This window comes from Piliocolobus tephrosceles, chromosome 15 (assembly GCF_002776525.5).
Source record: "Piliocolobus tephrosceles isolate RC106 chromosome 15, ASM277652v3, whole genome shotgun sequence".
Classification (NCBI taxonomy): domain Eukaryota; kingdom Metazoa; phylum Chordata; class Mammalia; order Primates; family Cercopithecidae; genus Piliocolobus; species Piliocolobus tephrosceles.
The window spans coordinates 33,354,311-33,372,116 of NC_045448.1; the positions used below are offsets into that span (position 1 = coordinate 33,354,311).

Consider the following 17,806-nt stretch of genomic DNA (forward strand, 5'->3'; position numbering starts at 1 on the left):
CTCATGATCTGCCCGCCTTGGCCTCCCAAAGTGCTGGGATTACAAGCGTGAGCCACCACACCCGGCTGCTTTTTTTTTTTTTTTTTTTTTTTTAAACAGAGTTTTGCTTTTGTCTCCCAGGCTGGAGTGCAATGGTGTGATCTCTGCTCACTGCAACCTCCGCCTCCAGGGTTCAAGTGATTCTCCTACCTCAGCTTCTCGAGTAGCTGGGATCACAGGTACCCACCACCACGCCTGGCTAATTTTTGTATTTTTGTTAAAGGTTCACCATGTTGGCCAGGTTGGTCTCGAACTGCTGACCTCAGGTGATCCGCCCATCTCGACCTCCCGAAGTGCTGGGATTACGGGCGTAAGCCATTGTGCCTGGCCTAAACATTTTCTTGCTCATCATTTTGTTATCTTCCTTCTGAAGAGGTTTTCAAGCCTGCCTTTGATAATTTCTAATACAAGTTCCTACATTGTAAATCCCATTTTTAAAACTACCTTCCATGCAGCTTTAATGTAACCATTACTGTCGAATGAGATGATAATTGGCTGGGTCACCAATTATTTTTCTAGCCCAGCTCCATTGCGGTAGTGGTTCTTTGTTCTGTGCTGTGGTTTTGGTGATGTTTCATCTTTTTAGAGTCTTCATAAATATTTATGGAGGGACAACAAGAGGTTGTATGAGTAGACACATTTTTCAGCATAAGGTTGGTTCAAGAAAGCTTCCAGGAGTCTCCCACTGAGCCCTAAAAGGCTTGCAGGACAGATGAAAGTTATCTGGGTAAAAACTATAACATAGATGCAATAGGAGGGAGTGTGCAGAATAAATGCCACAAGCAAAGATTTGGAAACATGAAATATTGCATAGGATTAGGGACACTGTAAGTAAATTAGTTTTGGTTGAACATGTGAGGGGAAAAGTGATGTACTGTGTAAGGTATCGCGGAAGAGGTAGGCAAGGGCTGGATTGCAGAGGACTTGCTTGCTTGCACCAAACAAGCATTCATTGCATGCCTATTATGTGCCAGACCTTATTCTAGACTATGGACATACATCGATGAGCAAAACAGACATGGGTTCTGCCATCTGGGACCTGCATATGCAGGGAACAAGCAGTAAACAAATAAGCTTTCCAAAAAGTATATGACCACAAATTACACTAGTATGAAGGGAAGAATAGGATTAATGAGAGGGAGGAGGAGGGAAGACTGTTTTGACTAAAGAATCTCTCTAAAGAAAGAGCGTTTGAGCTGAGCTCAGGGCAAAACCTCTGAGACAGAGAACTTGGTGCGCTCTAGGGAGTGGAAAAGGCCATGCCTGGTCCTGAGAGAGGAGGTGTAATCTATAGCCATCCCTAAATACATCTCTCATCTGATCTTGAAAGCTGAGCAGGGTCGGGCCTCATTAGTACTCAGATGGGAGAGAGAGGCTCAGCAAGGGTAGGGCTGGGGAGGCAGGAACAGAATTTGCAGCTTCTCACAGGAAATGTAAAGAGTTTGGGTGTTATTCTAAGTGTAATTGAAATAGACTGATAGATTTGGAGCAGGACAGTGATATACTATATTTCCTCTTTCTGAAAAGATGCACATTTTTTCACCTTTAATACCAGGGCACTTCCTGCAGTTGAAGTGATTTTTAAAAAGCAGTGCAAAATAGTTTTATTTATAGAGTTTTTTTTTCTTTCTTAGTGGTACAGAAAATGATTGTGTTCTTTATAATGAGTGGAGTCTTTTATTTGATTCAGTTCAGTAATTTATATTTTTTTAAGTACAGTGTTTCTGTTTTCCAGGTTACTTTTTGGCAATGGGATTAGAGGAGCAGGAGAAAACTCAGGATATCTTCTAGGATATTGTTATAATAGCTCAGGCCAGACATATTGGTAGCTCAGGCTAGAGCAGTGGCAACGTGATGGAGAGAAATGAATGACTCAAAAAATGATTTGGAGATAGAGCCTAGTGCCAGTTTAGAACACAGAGTTGAACCGGATATAGGACATGGAGGAGAAGAACTGTTGAAGAGAGGTCATAGGTCCTGGCTTTAGAAAGTTGGTATTTGGTGGCATTATTTGCTGACATGGTAAAAAAAAAAAAAAAAAAGAAGCAGCAATTTATTTGTAAAGATCAACAGAGTGATTTGGTTATGCTAAATTAGAGTTGCCTGTGAAAATCCATGTGGGTGTGTCCCACAGGGAATTGGATCAAGTTAATTCTAATGTTCAGAAGAGAAGTCTAGTCTGGAGATAAAAACTGGAAATCATTAGATATAGACCATATTGGAAACCATCAGAATGGGTGAGGCCACCAAGAGAGATCATAGAATGAGAAAAAAGGAAAGTCTGGAACTAAGCTCTGAGAAACTCCAACATGTAGGGGTCAAGTAAAAGAGATCCTGTACTAGTCCAGGGAGTAAGAGGGAACACAGGAGGATATGGTACTGTAGAATCCAAGGGAAAAGAGTTCTTCAAGAAGGAGAGAGTGGTCAACTACATTGAATACTACTGAGAGCTCTACTAAGAAGACAAGAAGAATCCTTTGGGTTTTAGAAAATAGTGACCTTATCAGGTGCAGTTTCAGTGATCTTGTATTCAGGAGCCACTCAAGAATGAATGAGAACTGATGGAGTAAACATAGCATGTGTAGATAGGTCAAGAACCTTGGCTATTAAAAAGGAGTAAGAAATATGGAATGATCCAACAGAGAGGGAAAGAAGGTGATGCAGGGGCAGAGGCCACATGGAAAAGCAAATAACTTGAGCACCCAAGTGTGGGCAAGATCAGACAGCATGTGGCAAAGGCCTTTATGCCATTACCCATGGAAGAAAACTGAAGAGGTTTAAGCAGAGAACTATTTGATTGGACTATTTCAGTAGGTAAATTATTCTATCATTATGGGAGATGAATTTGGGGTCTTCAGTGAGTGTCTGAAAGCACAAAACTCAGTTTGGAAGCCATTGCAGGAATTCGAGTGAAAGATAATGTGTCCTTGAGTAAGGTTGGAGAGGAAAGGAGAGACTGGAGATATAACCAAAAGATAAAATCAGAAGGATGTGGTGACTGGATGTGGAGCAGTAATCAAGGATGACTGCCATATTTTTGGGTAACTATGATGATATATGTGATTTTTAGGTTGGTTTCCATTAGGATGTCTTTATAGGTGTTGAATACCTGTTGTCTACATAGTGGTTGACAAAAATGGAGCAAAGTTTTGGTTTAGTTTCTCTGGAATATAGGATTGAGGCTTGTCTGGGTAATTTTTACAGAATAATTTAAGTAGTCTGGGTGTGGTGGCTCACACCTGTAATCCCAGCACTGGTTGGCCAAGGTGGGAGGATCAGTTGAGCCCAGGAGTTTGAGATCAGCCTGGGCAACATAATGAGACCTCATCTCTACTAAAAATTAAAAAAATAAAATTGCCAGGCATGGTAGCACATACCTGTGGTCCCCGCTATTTGAGAGGCTGAGGTAGGAGGATTGCTTGAGCCTAGGAAGTTGAGGCTGCAGTGAGCTATGATGATGGCACCGCTCTGTAGTGTGGGCAACAGAGTGAGACTCTGTCTCTAAAATAAATAAATAAGTAAGTAAATTTTTTTGAAAGTAGTACATCTCCATGCTAGAAAAAAAAAATAATAAAAGATATCTCATTGGCCAGCCTTCTTTTCTAGAAGGCAATTATGGGAAAGTTGAATTTCAAACAACTTGTTACCTATGTCATTTCTTATTGCTTATCTTAGGCTGCTAGCTTTCAGAACAGACTGGTGACCATCAAGGTCCCCGTGTTTTCTTCCTGCCCTTCTCTGTCAAGGTATACGCATGGTAGTCAGACTCAGCCCAGGGACGTCGTCTGCTGTTTCTGGCCTATTCCCATCTCCTAGAACAAAGTTATTTTCCATAACACATATGGGCTATATTCCCCAGCCTTGTCGATGTTGCCAGACCTCAGTGGACCTTTTTTAAAAGGATCTTTCCATATCCTATTGTATTGTCTGGACCATCTCCAAATCCAGTTTTTAATTTCCTATTGGCTAAATTTTATTTTCTTTCTTTAGGCCTTGTGCTCATCTTCTGCTTAATGCTGGCTTCCCTCCTGTGCTGTGAGAGAGACCTTAATCGCTTGTGGGCTAGCAGCCATGCCATTTTAAAATTCTTTTGGGCAGCTATTCAGCTGGTTTAACATCTTTCAATCCCACTTCTTGGCTGAGATTTACTCTCTCCTAGCCGGCTTCCGTTCCTTTCAGAAAGGAGTGTGAGGGCTGCATTTCCATTGTAAGCCCCTTTTCTTTGGATCTGTTTTCCTAAGATTCTGGCACCAAACACTTAACCAATTCCAGTTGGTTAGGAAGTTCTGAGCTAAAATAGTGGGCCATTTTTCTCTTATGAAGAGATCCAGGAACACCGTTGCTAGGCATGGTCCTGTCTAGGTCCTGGGACCTCCTGAGACTTGCAGTCATGGGTGCCTGATGTGCTTTCTTCCAAGGGTCTCCTATAAAAATATCCTCTTCATGACCCACAGTAGCTCTAGTATCTAGATTTCAAGTATGGTGATATTTCTTGTATTAAAGGACAAAGATGCCTAAGTCTTATTTAAGGACAAGAAGACTTGTTAAAACTAGAAGCCAGTAACTGATGAATTGAAGAGTAACAGATGGTGTGTTCTGACCTCCATCTTCGTAGTGGACAAACTCCAGTGTGCTTGTTGGGCTCACAGTTTGGTTAGTTCTCTTCACCATTTAGGACCAACCTTATAAAACCATCATCATGGTGACAGGTAAGAGAATGTGATGGCTAGAACCACAAACAGATTCAGAAGATTGTTCTCTGACCAGGCCTTGTTCCTCTGCCAACTCTCCCGCTAACTAACTGTGTAACCTTGAGGCAAGTCACTTCCCCTTTCTAGCCCTCAGTTTTCTGGTTATTAAAATGAAGAGGTTGAACTGGATAATCTTCAGGTTTCCTTTAAGTCAAAATGGACCATATGATTCATCTAAAAATGTTCTAAGACAGGAAGGCCATTTCTTCACAACTCTGCAGTAGCTGGGGAGATTTTCCTATGAATTATCCATTACCAAAAAAATGACACTCCCATTCCCACTCTCCACTTCTCTGGAGCATCCTGGTGGCAGAAGGAAAGCTCATTAGTGAGCTGCTTCTCCTAATAGGTGAGTATGTTTTGCTCAGAATAAGGAAGAAGGAAGTCAACAAAATAAGAGAAGGAAATGTTGAGAAACTAAGATGAAGAAGCACTTTCCTAAAAATGCAAAACCAAAAACTGAAGAATATATCTGAAAAAAAGAACACCAAATATTTTACTAATGAAATAGACACAAATATCCCTTTCTCTCCAATATACATAGTTTTCAGAATATATGCAGATACACATAGACTTTTCTGCATGTAATACAAGATACCTAATGGAACCGTTGAGATTCGTTATGAATTTTAGCGATGAGTTCTTAAAATTAAAACACTTTTAATTTTTTGGTTCTTAAACAAGGTTTACATGACCCCAACCACTTTTAGAAAACCCTGCCTTCTTTCCATACTTGTTCTTTATTTCATAGTTCACTTTACGTAAATGAGAAGGTGACACAGGTGTCTGGCCTTACACCTTTATTTGAGAATTCGGGAGTGCATGGGTTTGGGTTCTGTCGTATGTAGACTCCCTGAATACAATCAGTAGGTTTTTAAAAACTTTTGGTTCATTGGGAAAATGTCTAAAGTAAAAAGCATATGGACAAGGAAAATGGATCTGCCAAGTAGATCCATAAAGACCCTCGAAAGTGTGGGTCTGTTAGTCATTGACAACATTGCTACTTTTTAAATGAGCCACTGGTAGTTCCCGTCACCCAGAACTATGTTCTATTTTTCTTTCTGATGTTTATGTAATTTTTTATTGGGAAATTCACATCAGTGATCGATTCTCCTTGGTGTGTGTAATTCTTTCTTGACTTTATTTCCATTGAAATATCAGTATTTATATCTGCCTTCTTCAGTAAAGTATAAATAGCAAACACTTGCATGATGAATCAGCAATTTTTGTAATACCACACCTGATTTTTCTGGATTGACAATTGACAATTGATCACTAGACAAATCACACCTATAATCACTAACCCGTTGGATAGTATTACCGATAGTATCATGCATGGCCCTTACAGATACCTAAGCAAAATTGCTTCAGTAGTTTTAACAGAATCACCCTTTATTAAGCGAAAACATATAATATTTGGATGATTCAAAATATAGTTTCATCTTCCAAATTCAACTTCAGCAAAAAAGGATGGCTTTCACTTGTTCATTTAGTCTTGCTGGGACTTCAACTCTAATGTAATGGATTTTCTTAACATTTAGCTTTATTTCTCTAGAATTACTCTTAATTGTAGCAGTTCTTTTCATGGTATGTATATACAGGACTAACAATGGAAAAATATCTCAGAGAGCTCACATCATCAAAGCAAATTCGAATGAAATAATGTTTTTTCTTGTAGCGGTCATTAAAGTGAAACAAATGTCCTCTTATTAAGCTATTACCTCACCTCATTGTTGAAAACATGAAACTGCTGAGAGTTACATTATATCATTTTTATAAAATATTAGTTGCTGAAGAGCTAGTTTCCAGCAGGCATTCAACGTTATTTTTTCCTATTCATTCAAATCCAAAATATTGCTCATCTAAACTTTCTCGGTTAATCACTGTTACAGTAAGTCTGAGACTGCAAGACGCCCAGTAATTCATAACTGGCTTGGGGCTTGTTCACCTTCAGGTCAATTATTTGGTTCCTGTGCACAGTAACAAGAAATCATCATCTGCTGTAATTGCATAGAATTAATAAAAAGGAAAGCAAGAGATTTTCCTTTAAGAATCTGGACTGAAAAGCCACCAGGTTTCTGGTACTACCTTCTCTTTCTCCTCCTTGGCTATCCTTCCACTCGTTTTAGTAGGGAAGTAAGTTGCTGGTGAGGTCAAGTTAAAGGTTCCCCACCTTGAGAAATAGCCCTTGATAAGCACAGCAGTGGCACAGAATGCTCTGGGAGCAGAGAGGAGAGGCCCTGAGATCTGCTCGTGGAGTAGTTAAAGAAGGTGCTGCAGAGGAGCTGTCCCTTGGGCTGACTCCTGAAAGGCCAAAAGGCATTTCTGAGTAAGTCCAGGGGAAAGGGGTGGCATGGAGATTCCAGAGACGGGAGGAGTATGCACCAAGTCCATGAAAAATTTAATGTATTTTAAAAATTAAAACATATTTTTCAGATATATTCTTCAGTTTTTGGTTTTGCATTTTTAGGAAAGTGCTTCTTTGTCTTAGTATCTTAACATTTCCTTCTCTTGTTGACTTCCTTCTTCCTTATTCTGAGCAAAACATACTCACCTATTCGGGGAAGCAGCTCACTAATGAAGCCACTAATTAAAATTAGAGGCTTTCAGAGACCTCTAGTATGCTAATTGAGCCAGAGTGCAGATTGGGAACGAGGTTGTCTGGAAACTGTGGCCAGACATATAGGCAGGAGGCAGAGAAGGAAGGGTGGTCCATGCCCTACTAAGGAGTATGGTTACCCTTTAGCCAAGAAGAGATTCTGAACACTCTGAGCAAGGGAATGGTACTGGTGAGTTTGCATTTTGCAGAGAGCACATTGGCAGTCTTACGTGGAGAATGGATAGAGGGAGGGAGGCAAGACTGGAGATGGGAAGATGACCCACCAAGAGTGAGAGTATCAGGAATGGTAGTAAAGATGGCATGACAGGGAAGGACAGAGAATAGGAGAAAGTGAAGGGTGATATGAAGAGTTCTGGCTTGGGTGACAGATTGGATTTGCTGATGAAGGAAATAGGAGAAATGGAGTTGAGATGAGAAGGGGAGTGATAATAAATTCATTTGTTATGAATATATCCAATAGGTATTAGATAAGTGGTTCTAAAGGACAGAGGTAAATTTATGAGAGAGACGGAAATCATCAGTATGTAAGTGGTAATTGAAGCATTTCCGAGTTTCTTTCCAGCCCTTAAATCCTGTGGTTCAATGAATAATATAAATAATCTCTTTGACGTATGCCCATCTCAGAAAGTCTACCATCAGCAGTGGCCTGTGTTAAATGATTTGGTGACCTGATGCAGTTCCTCCTCACAGTTGTGATCAGCAAATAAATTGTGATCTCAGCCTCATGCTGACATTGAAAATCAATCAGAACAGATTTATCGAGTGTCTTTTTTGTGTTTAGTGTTGTAACGGAGATTCATTTTTTAGATTGGAAATAATTTCATTGATTTGTCCTTTTTTTTTTTTTTTTTGAGACTGAGTTTCGCTCTTGTGGCCCAGTCTAGAGTGCAATGGTGTGATCTCGGCTCACTGTAACCTCTGCCTCCCAGGTTCAAGCAATTCTCCTGCCTCAGCCTCCCAAGTAGTTGGGATTACAGGCATGTGCCACCATGCGCTGCTATTTTGTATTTTTAGTAGATACGGGGTTTCTCCAAGTTGTTCAGGCTGGTCTCGAACTCCCGACCTCAGGTGATCCACCCACCTAGGCCTCCCCAAAGTGCTGGGATTACAGGCATGAACCACCGCACCGGGCTTCACTGATATTTTAATTCAAGTCACCAAAGTCAGGAAATGGAGTTTAGTAGGAAGACAGTGAATACAGCTTTAGGCTTGATAAGTTTAAGTTCATGGCAGAAGATCCAATGGAGATGATTAAGAAATGTGCTTGCACCCCATCTCTACTAAAAATACCAAAAATTAGCCAGGCGTGGTGGCAAGCACCTGTAGTCCCAGCTACTTGGGAGGCTGAGGCAGGAGAATGGTGTGAACCCGATAGGTGGAGTTTGCAGTGAGCCGAGATCGTGCCACTGCACTCCAGCCTGGGCGACAGAGCGAGACTCCGTCTCAAAAAAAAAAAAAAAAAAGCAAGAAATGTGCTCCAGGGAAGAATCTTGGCTGGAGAGGAGGATGGAGGATTTATCCCAAAGAGCATGGTCATTGAAACTGGGAGAGTGTGGGAAGGGTGAAGGAGGGGAGTGCCAAGCACACAGCAGATTTCAGGGAGGGCTGGAGCCTTGACAGACACCCACCTTCAGGCTGCCAGAGGGCAAGGACAAGCTCAAGGTAGAACAAGAAGAACATTCTGTCACTGAATGTGGGAGGAGAGTGTTCAAGGAGTGGGCATTCACCCTGACTTGGAGGTCTGGGATGACTGACCAGAAGATGATCATGAGATTTATTTTTTTTATTTTTTTATTTTATTTATTTTTTTTGAGACGGAGTCTCGCTCTATCGCCCAGGCTGGAGTGCAGTGGCCGGATCTCAGCTCACTGCAAGCTCCGCCTCCCGGGTTTATGCCATTCTCCTGCCTCAGCCTCCCGAGTAGCTGGGACTACAGGCGCCCACCACCTAGCCCGGCTAGTTTTTTGTATTTTTTAGTAGAGACGGGGTTTCACAGTGTTAGCCCGGATGGTCTCGATCTCCTGACCTCGTGATCCACCCGTCTCGGCCTCCCAAAGTGCTGGGATCACAGGCTTGAGCCACCGCGCCCGGCTGATCATGAGATTTAATGATGAGCTGATCATTGGTGCTTTTTCTCATAGGAGTCTCAGTGGGATAAAGAGTTAGGAAGTAAGATTGTAGGCCATTGAGGAAGAGGAGGAGGAGGAGGAAGAGGAATAGTAGTAGTAATAATAATAATAAGGTTGATGTGTACTATCTTTGATGCCTCCTGCGTTACATGCCAGGCAGTCTTCAAAGCACTTTGTATGTGTTATTTTGTTTAATGTTCCCAGTAATTGTAGGAACTTACCGATATTATTCATATTATTCATATTGATACTATTATTTCCATTTACAGATAGACTGTAATAGGAAATAAAGACAATGAGTACAGTCAATCCTTTGAGATATCTTGCAGTGATACAAAAAGTTTAATTCCCCCCAAACTAAATTCTGTCAAGTGAGATTGAACTTGTCATTTTCTTTAGCATTTGTTACCTGCTTTCATTATTTGAACATAGAAGTACAATCTTCTCCACATATATTTGGATGCTGTCATTACATTTTCTTAATTGTTTCTCCAAAAACTTACATTTTGGCATGACTGTTAAGCCCAGGGGCACAGAGAACAGAGTACCAGGCGATGGGTGGTGTGAGATGTGGCAGTGCCCAAGGAGAAGAAAAGCACAATGGGCGATGATATGATCAGGTGAAAGCGATTTTCAAGCAATTGGGACATTTTTGAAGGCAGTAGTGAGGTTAGGATCCAGGGGAGGAATAACTGGAGATGTCGAGAAGGATAAGCAGGTGGGATTGTGAGGCAGAGACCGGTCTGGGTGGGAGAAGGAGCCCCGCCCAGAAAGGAGAAGGGACGTAGGTTTTTTGTTTGTTTTGAGTTGGGAAAATAAAGTTTAAAAGAGAAAATGTGGCCGGGCGCGGTGGCTCACGCCTGTAATCCCAGCACTTTGGGAGGCTAAGGCAGGCAGATCACGAGGTCAGGAGATCGAGACCATCCTGGCTAACATGGTGAAACCCCATCTCCACTAAAAATACAAAAAATGAGCCGGGCATGGTGGTTAGCGCCTGTAGTCCCAGCTACTCGGGAGGCTGAGGCAGGAGAATGGCCTGAACCCAGGGGAGGTGGAGCTTGCAGTGAGCCGAGATTGCACCACTGCACTCCAGCCTGGGCGACAGAGTGAGACTCTCAAAAATAAATAAATAAATAAATAAGAAAATGCTCAATTTTATTAATACTATCCCCAAACTAAACTCTGTCAAGTGAACTTGGACTTGTCATTTTCTTTAACATTTGTTATCTGATTTCATTATTTGAACATAAAAGTGTAATCTTCTTCACATATATTTGGATGCTGTCATTAACATTTTCTTAATTGTTTCTCCAAAAACTTGCATGTGGCATGACTGTTAAGTCCGGGGCAGAGAGAGCAGAGTACCAGGCGATGGGTGGTGTAAGATGTGGCAGTGCCCAAGGAGAACAGGAAGGAAAGAAGGGAGAAGAAAATTAGTAACTGTAAGGATAAAGAAGAATTCTATCTGAAAGTCTGTTGTAACTTTACAATTGAGGCATCACTTTTATAAGAACATTTTTATTAATGAGAAAAAAAGGCACAAGGTCACTCTCATCAGGTTTGTGGAGAACAAAATGAATTGGCGAGTCAGCCAATCAGCTGGAGCAGCCTGCAGGGTTAGGACCTTGAGTGGTTGTAAATTGGTGGCCTAAAATGTTTTCTTATGGCACTGGGACTGACTGACTACCCTGCTGACTTCATCAGACTCTCCTGACTTCCTGAGGATGTTGTGTAGTCTGGATCAATGTTATCCACAAGGTTAAGTAAACCATTGCTCATTTCCACCTGTAACTATCAGATACAAATACTATTAGCATTTACTGCAACTCAAACAAGTGACAATATTTTCACATATTTTCTCTGTAGGAATATAAGGCTCCTTGGCAATCAAGAGTTGAAAACATTTAGGTAATACTGGGCGTGGCACTTGCAGCAGTCATTTCAGTCTAAAAACATTTCCTAAGGAAAAGTAGTAAATGTTTTTTTCATAGAACCCAATATTTTGACTGTTAAATCATTTTCATCAAAACATTTTATTTATATGTAAAATGTTTTAAAAGCTGTTTTCTGTGTAAACATGTTCATCTCATCATCACACACTAATCGGGATGTGTTGAGTGCCTCTGTTTATCCATTAATATCTGGTGTTTGTCAGCCTGTGTTTGTTTTGTGTCTGATGTTCCATGTCTTTTTTGCAGATATTGATGAATGTGTAAACAACACTGTTTGTGACAGTCACGGGTTTTGTGACAATACAGCTGGCTCCTTCCGCTGCCTCTGTTATCAGGGCTTTCAAGCCCCACAGGATGGGCAAGGGTGTGTGGGTGAGTTTTTAGATTTTTTCCCAACGTGTTTCACATGTCCGTAGGGAAAAGAAATCACAGTGAACAACAGGAGCTTTTAAGCAGGTAATTTGGGTAGAGCTTATCACAATTTGATTTTGTCATACAATTTGAGGGTGTGCAAAAATGTCCTATGTTGTCTGGGTACATGGCTCACACTTGTAACCTCAGCACTTGGGAGGCCAAGGTTGGAGAATTGCTTGAGGCCAGGAGTTTGAGACCAGCCTGGGTAACATGGTGAGATCTTTTCTCTATGAGTAAAAATTTCAAAAACATTAGCCAAGCTTGATGGTGGATGCCTGTAGTCCCAGCTACTTGGGAGGCTGAGGTGGGAGGATCTCACGTGCCAGGAGTTTGAGGCTGCAGTAAGCCATGATCTTGCCACTGCACGCCAGCTTGGCCAACAGAGCAAGACCCTGTCTCAAAAAAAAAAAAAAAAAAAAAATCCTATGGCTTCTGAACTTCTTAGGGACAGTAAGAAATATAAAAGTATGACTTTACATTTAAATGAATTTTAACAAGAACATCTGTTTAAACTCTTAACTGAGTATGCAGAACTCTAGACTCCCTTCGGCACAGGAAATAGTCTGGTGTGTGGTATAGATTGTCTGTCTTTTAAATGCACCCCCTTAGTGCATTTAAGGCAAAGTATTGCCAGGAGCTTCAGTGTCCAGGAATGATACCTGTAAAAGGATGCTTTGAATTGTGCAAGTGTATTTCCTTAGTCTGTTCCGGGATTGACAAGGCTGGAAGGAATCTTGAATATCATCAGATGTCCTGGAATATGGTCCAACAAATGCTCACACAGAAGATAATTTGTATTCATTGTCTGGCAAGATGTGATTTCTTCACGTCAAACTCATTATGAAACATATTTGTAATTAGAGCAGTTAAATGGGAAAGAGAAGAAAAATTATCAAATTCAAGACTTTATAGATAGCAAGACTTTCTTTATTCTTAGAGAGAAATAGCCATGTTCACTACATGCCAGATGGAACTTGAGGAGTCAATACCTATTTGTTTCGAAAATTTGCAATTAAAACATTAATTCATTTGCCATCCATATTAAACTTGGAAAATAAAATTTTCAAGGTTTAATGATAATGTCACTTGAATAATAACTGCTTTTACAGAATTATGAAATTCAGTTAATTCCCAACCAAAAATTATGTACAAATCTATGATGTGGTTTCAAGCATAAGCAGTAGCTAGTCAAAAACATAGATAATTATTCAAGCATTATTCACAAGACATAGTTATTTAATAATATAGCTAAGATTATCCTAATCTTAGTTCAAACTCCTGCTTTAGCCACCTTTCCACCAAAATACAGTTGTTTGACATTTGCATAGTATTTTCACCAGATGGGTCTTGTGATGTGGCCCCTACTTTTCATCTTAGCTTCACCACTTCCTTCTTCACCTATTGGTTCCAGCAACATCAGACTGGTTGTGGTTGCCCATGTCACTGTGCAATTATTTGACTGTCGTCCACTCCTTCTGCTGGGAATATCCTCCTAACCTCTCCTTCCCTGAGCCCTGGATTTTTCTCACTCATTCTGGAAGACTGAGGTTCAGTGTCATCTTCCAGACACCATCCCTGCTCCATCCCTCGCTGTCAAGCTGAGCTGTGACCTCTGCTTCCAGAGCACCTTCAGCAAATTCTATTATAGCACTTATAACCTTTGGGGGAATAATTTAATAATGGGTACACCACCTGCAGCCCCCTTCTGCAAGGCTATAACCTCTATATGATTGAAAACTTTCTCGCTTCTCCCTGGGCAGGGCACGATGCTTGGCTTATTGTAGGTGCTCAGTAAATTTTGTTTAACAGCCAACTGTTTAAATATCAGATGTTGAACCATATCTGGAAACCATGTCAGCTGTCTAGAGTCCACATAGCTCCAGAGCCCTTGCTTAATGTTCATTTCTTTTCTTTTTTTTTTTTTTTTTGAGACAGAGTCTTGCTCTGTCACCCAGGCTGAGGTGCAGTGGTGCAATCTTGGCTCACTGCAAGCTCCGCCTCCTGGGTTCACACCATTCTCCTGCCTCAGCCTCCTGAACACCTGGGACTACAGGCACCCACCACCACGCCCAGCTAATTTTTGTATTTTTGGTACAGACAGGGTTTCACCATGTTATCCAGGATGGTTTCGATCTCCTGACCTCATGATCCACCCATCTCAGGCTCCCAAAGTGCTGGGATTACAGGTGTGAGCCACCACGCCCGGCTGCTTAATGTTCATTTCTAACCAGCTAGATGAGCACACTAAACCCGTGCTGACATTTCAGCTTGGCACACGAAACACCACCCTTAGAGAAGGAATATTTGTTATCATTTTGGTGAAGTCAACAAATGTCATTTTATTTGTATTTGTATTTATTCTTTCAAAAATATTTACTGAGTACCTATGATATGCACTTTACCCTGTGTGTTCTGTAGAGCTACAGGGATGAGTCAGCACCTCTCCCATTATCACCTACTCATCCTTCAGCTATTTGCTCCAGTATCATTTCTCTAACCCACCCCTGCATTTAAGGTCTGCTGTTCCATGCTTTCACTGAGTCTGAACTTTTCACTCCTCATGCTCACCAAAGCGTTTTCGATTATTTTGTTAATTTCCCTAACTCAACTATAAGCTTCATGAAGGCAGGAGTTGGGACTGCTGGCTCATCATTGCTTCCTCACATACAGGCCGTACAGGCCTGCCCCACAGAAGTAAGCTAGGAAATATTTCTTGATTGAATTATTGCAGTCTGATGAGATAGAGTTTATTAGCCACATCAATAATACATGTTGGAAAGTACAATGTCCCACTGAACATTTACCTAAAATTGATAAATGTGAACTGGCAATTTCTTAAGTTTTTCTGGTCTCAATATGACTGTCTAGGTTGATTAAATATTTCAACTCTGCTTTACTTTACGTTATGGTATTTTTCACAAGTGAAACCAGTTCATTGGATTTATATCTCTTTATATACAAATGAAATGGAAAACTGAGGTAATTATCCAAATAAGTCAAGATATATAAGCTTTTTGTCCAATTAACTGGGTATACCAGGTGAAAGGATGATTTTTTTTTTTTCTGGAATGATTTAGATAATTGCTCAAATTTTTAACTTTGTATAAACCATCTCAAAGTATGCTCATGAAAGCTAATGTTTGTACATGTTTAATGCATAAGACATGTGAGCATTTCAGACTTTAATTCAGGTGCTTTGCTGAACTGGATACTCATTAATAAAATGTTGTAGGAGGAAAGAGGGTAAAAAGCACTACTGGACAAGATCAAACATAAAATTAGCCTTTATTTAGGGCTGTGTACTTGCAAAATGTTGAATAAAGTGTGCTTGTCACTGAGATTCCTTGACTGTATTTTAATTATGTATATTTAAGTACAGAAGAAAAACATTTAGCAAAATAGAAATTACACAGTGGGACATCAACAGAATTTGAAAAGGCATCCTGAGATCAGTGATTAGTTATTGGACCAATTTGTTTCACATGAATGAGTAATGTAGCCTGATGAGTATCTATAGGGGTCTCTCCTTCATTTCTCAAAGGAATATGTAATCTGAATTCTATTGATAATTATGGATGCTTTGGCTACCAGAGAAATACCTGTATTTTCAGATATTTAAGTATATTTTAAAAGCTTTTTAAATGAACTTAATTCTGTGGTTACTGAAGTATCGGTGATTCTAACTTTGCTTGAATTAAGAACTGAGAGTAGGCCAGGCATGGTGGTTCACATCTGTAATCCCAGCACTTTGGGAGGCTGAGGCAGGTGGATCACTTGAAGTCAGGAGTTCATGACCATCCTGGCCAACATGGTGAAATCCTGTCTCTACTAAAAATATAAAAATTAGCTGGGCATGGTGGTGCATGCCTATAATCCCAGCTTCTCAGGAGGCTGAGGCAGAAGAATCACTTGAACCCAGGAGACAGAGGTTGCAAGTGAGCCAAGATCGTGCCACTGCACTCCAGCCTGGGCGACAGAATGAGACTCCATCTCAAAAAAAAAAAAAAAAAAAAAAAAAAAAAAAAAAAAAAAAACTGAGAGTAGAGTGTTGGGTTGGGTCATTTAAGACTTCATTATGTTGAAAAGTCAAGAATGATAAAACTAGATGGTCAGTGGGCACATATTAGGTTTGCAGTACAATTCCAGGGTGTCCTTTAAAACTAAATTGGGAATTGGCCAGGCACAGTGACTGACTCCTGCAATCCCAGCACTTTTGGAGGCCAAGGCAGGTGGATCACGAGGTTAGGAGATCAAGACCATCCTGGCTAACACGGTGAAACCCCGTCTCTACTTAAAATACAAAATAAATTAGCCAGGCGTGGTGGCAGGTGCCTGTAGTCCCAGCTGCTCGAGAGGCTGAGGCAGGAGAATGGCATGAACCCGGGAGGCGGAGCTTGTAGTGAGCCAAGATCTTTCCACTGCACTCCAGCCTGAGCGACAGAGCAAGCCTCCATCTCAAAAAAACAAAACAAAACAAAAAAAACTAAATTGAGAATTGTCTTAAATTTTTATAGTCCTTTTGTCCAGACCAAATCTGACAGCTCTACCTTAAAGAGCCCCTTCCCTAAAAGAGCAGAAGGGGTTTGACTGCTCTCTGGGGATCGCCTTCTTTTCAGTAAGACACTATTAGCCCTGGCACAGCTGGTAAAATAGAGAGCTGTCATGAATGAGGCACACATCTCACTTGGCCTGTGCTCCCTTTTCCAGATGTGAATGAATGTGAACTGCTCAGTGGGGTGTGTGGTGAAGCCTTCTGTGAAAACGTGGAAGGGTCCTTCCTGTGCGTGTGTGCTGATGAAAATCAAGAGTACAGCCCCATGACCGGGCAGTGCCGCTCCCGGACCTCCACAGGTAAGTCCCAGTGACACTGTGCAAGGGAATGGCAGGCTCCTCTCAAAGACCTGCACCCACACAGCTTTGGGATAAATGCTGGGAGTGAGATAATTAGCCAGATGTCCTGACACAGTGCTGTCTCTGGAAGCTTCCATGTTCTTCTGTGCCTGCCTTGTCAATGGAATTAAGATGTGGGTGATGACTCTTTGGGCTAGATGGCCTCTAATGTTCTACAAACCAGAGATGCCTCCAGTAAGGTAAAGGATCCAAAATGATGAGGACATTTGCTGGGGATTACTTAAAATTTAGAGAGCTATCAGCTCAGGATTTAATATGGCACCATCTCATTAAGTTGCATAATCCTCCATACGTTCTTGACCCTTAGAGAAATGTGTTTTGACACTTCTCTAAATTAAAAGCAACATATAGGCCTCTTAGGATCTACAAAGACTTCAACTTGGAATTCTTAAGGTGTTTTTCCAGAATTTGGCCTAGAGAGTGGCTATGTTTGCATTCACTTAAAATTTGATTTAGGCTGTGTCGTCACTGTGCAAACTGAAATAGAGAGTTGGACTGTTTTCCAGATAAATTAATCAACTTCCCAATCACCCTTTTAGTTTGTGCCATGTAGCTATAGCTTGGTTATATTTTAGGGAAAGCAAAGGCCCAAATGGTCCTTTGAGAGCCAAGTAAAATGAAACATAGACCATTTTTTTTTCTTTCTCAGTCAGTGTTATCCATGCTTCAATAATAGCTTTCACTGCTCCTCTGGAGGGTACACTTGTTCTGTGTAAAATAGCTGTCTTTGCAAGTAATAGGAAATGAAATATAAAAATATTTTCACCCACACATATTTCCTCAGTTATTAAATATAGAAAGGTGAAGGGTACAGAATTAAATGAACAGACTGTAATTCAAAAACTTTGTGAAAGACAAGAGACAGGTTATTACTGGTGACAGGATTTCTCTTCATTCTAGTGACCACCACAACAATACATATTCCATAAAGAAGAGACTTTTCATTTTAATTGGATCTACAATAGCAAAAAACAAACCAAAAACCAAAAA

The 17,806-nt window shown here is 40.8% G+C and overlaps 1 protein-coding gene across 4 annotated transcripts in view; it reads left to right on the forward strand.

Annotated features, from left to right (window-relative positions):
• Positions 1-17,806, forward strand: part of LTBP1 (latent transforming growth factor beta binding protein 1) — a 455,184-nt gene that overhangs the window by 384,840 nt on the left and 52,538 nt on the right. For 2 of the 4 annotated variants that reach the window (XM_023216379.2, XM_023216381.1), the window contains 2 exons: positions 11,738-11,863; positions 16,613-16,756. In XM_023216379.2, the coding sequence (XP_023072147.1) occupies positions 11,738-11,863; positions 16,613-16,756 (270 nt within the window). The remainder of the gene's footprint in view (positions 1-11,737; positions 11,864-16,612; positions 16,757-17,806) is intronic. The other 2 variants (XM_023216380.1, XM_023216382.1) reach the window with 1 other exon arrangement.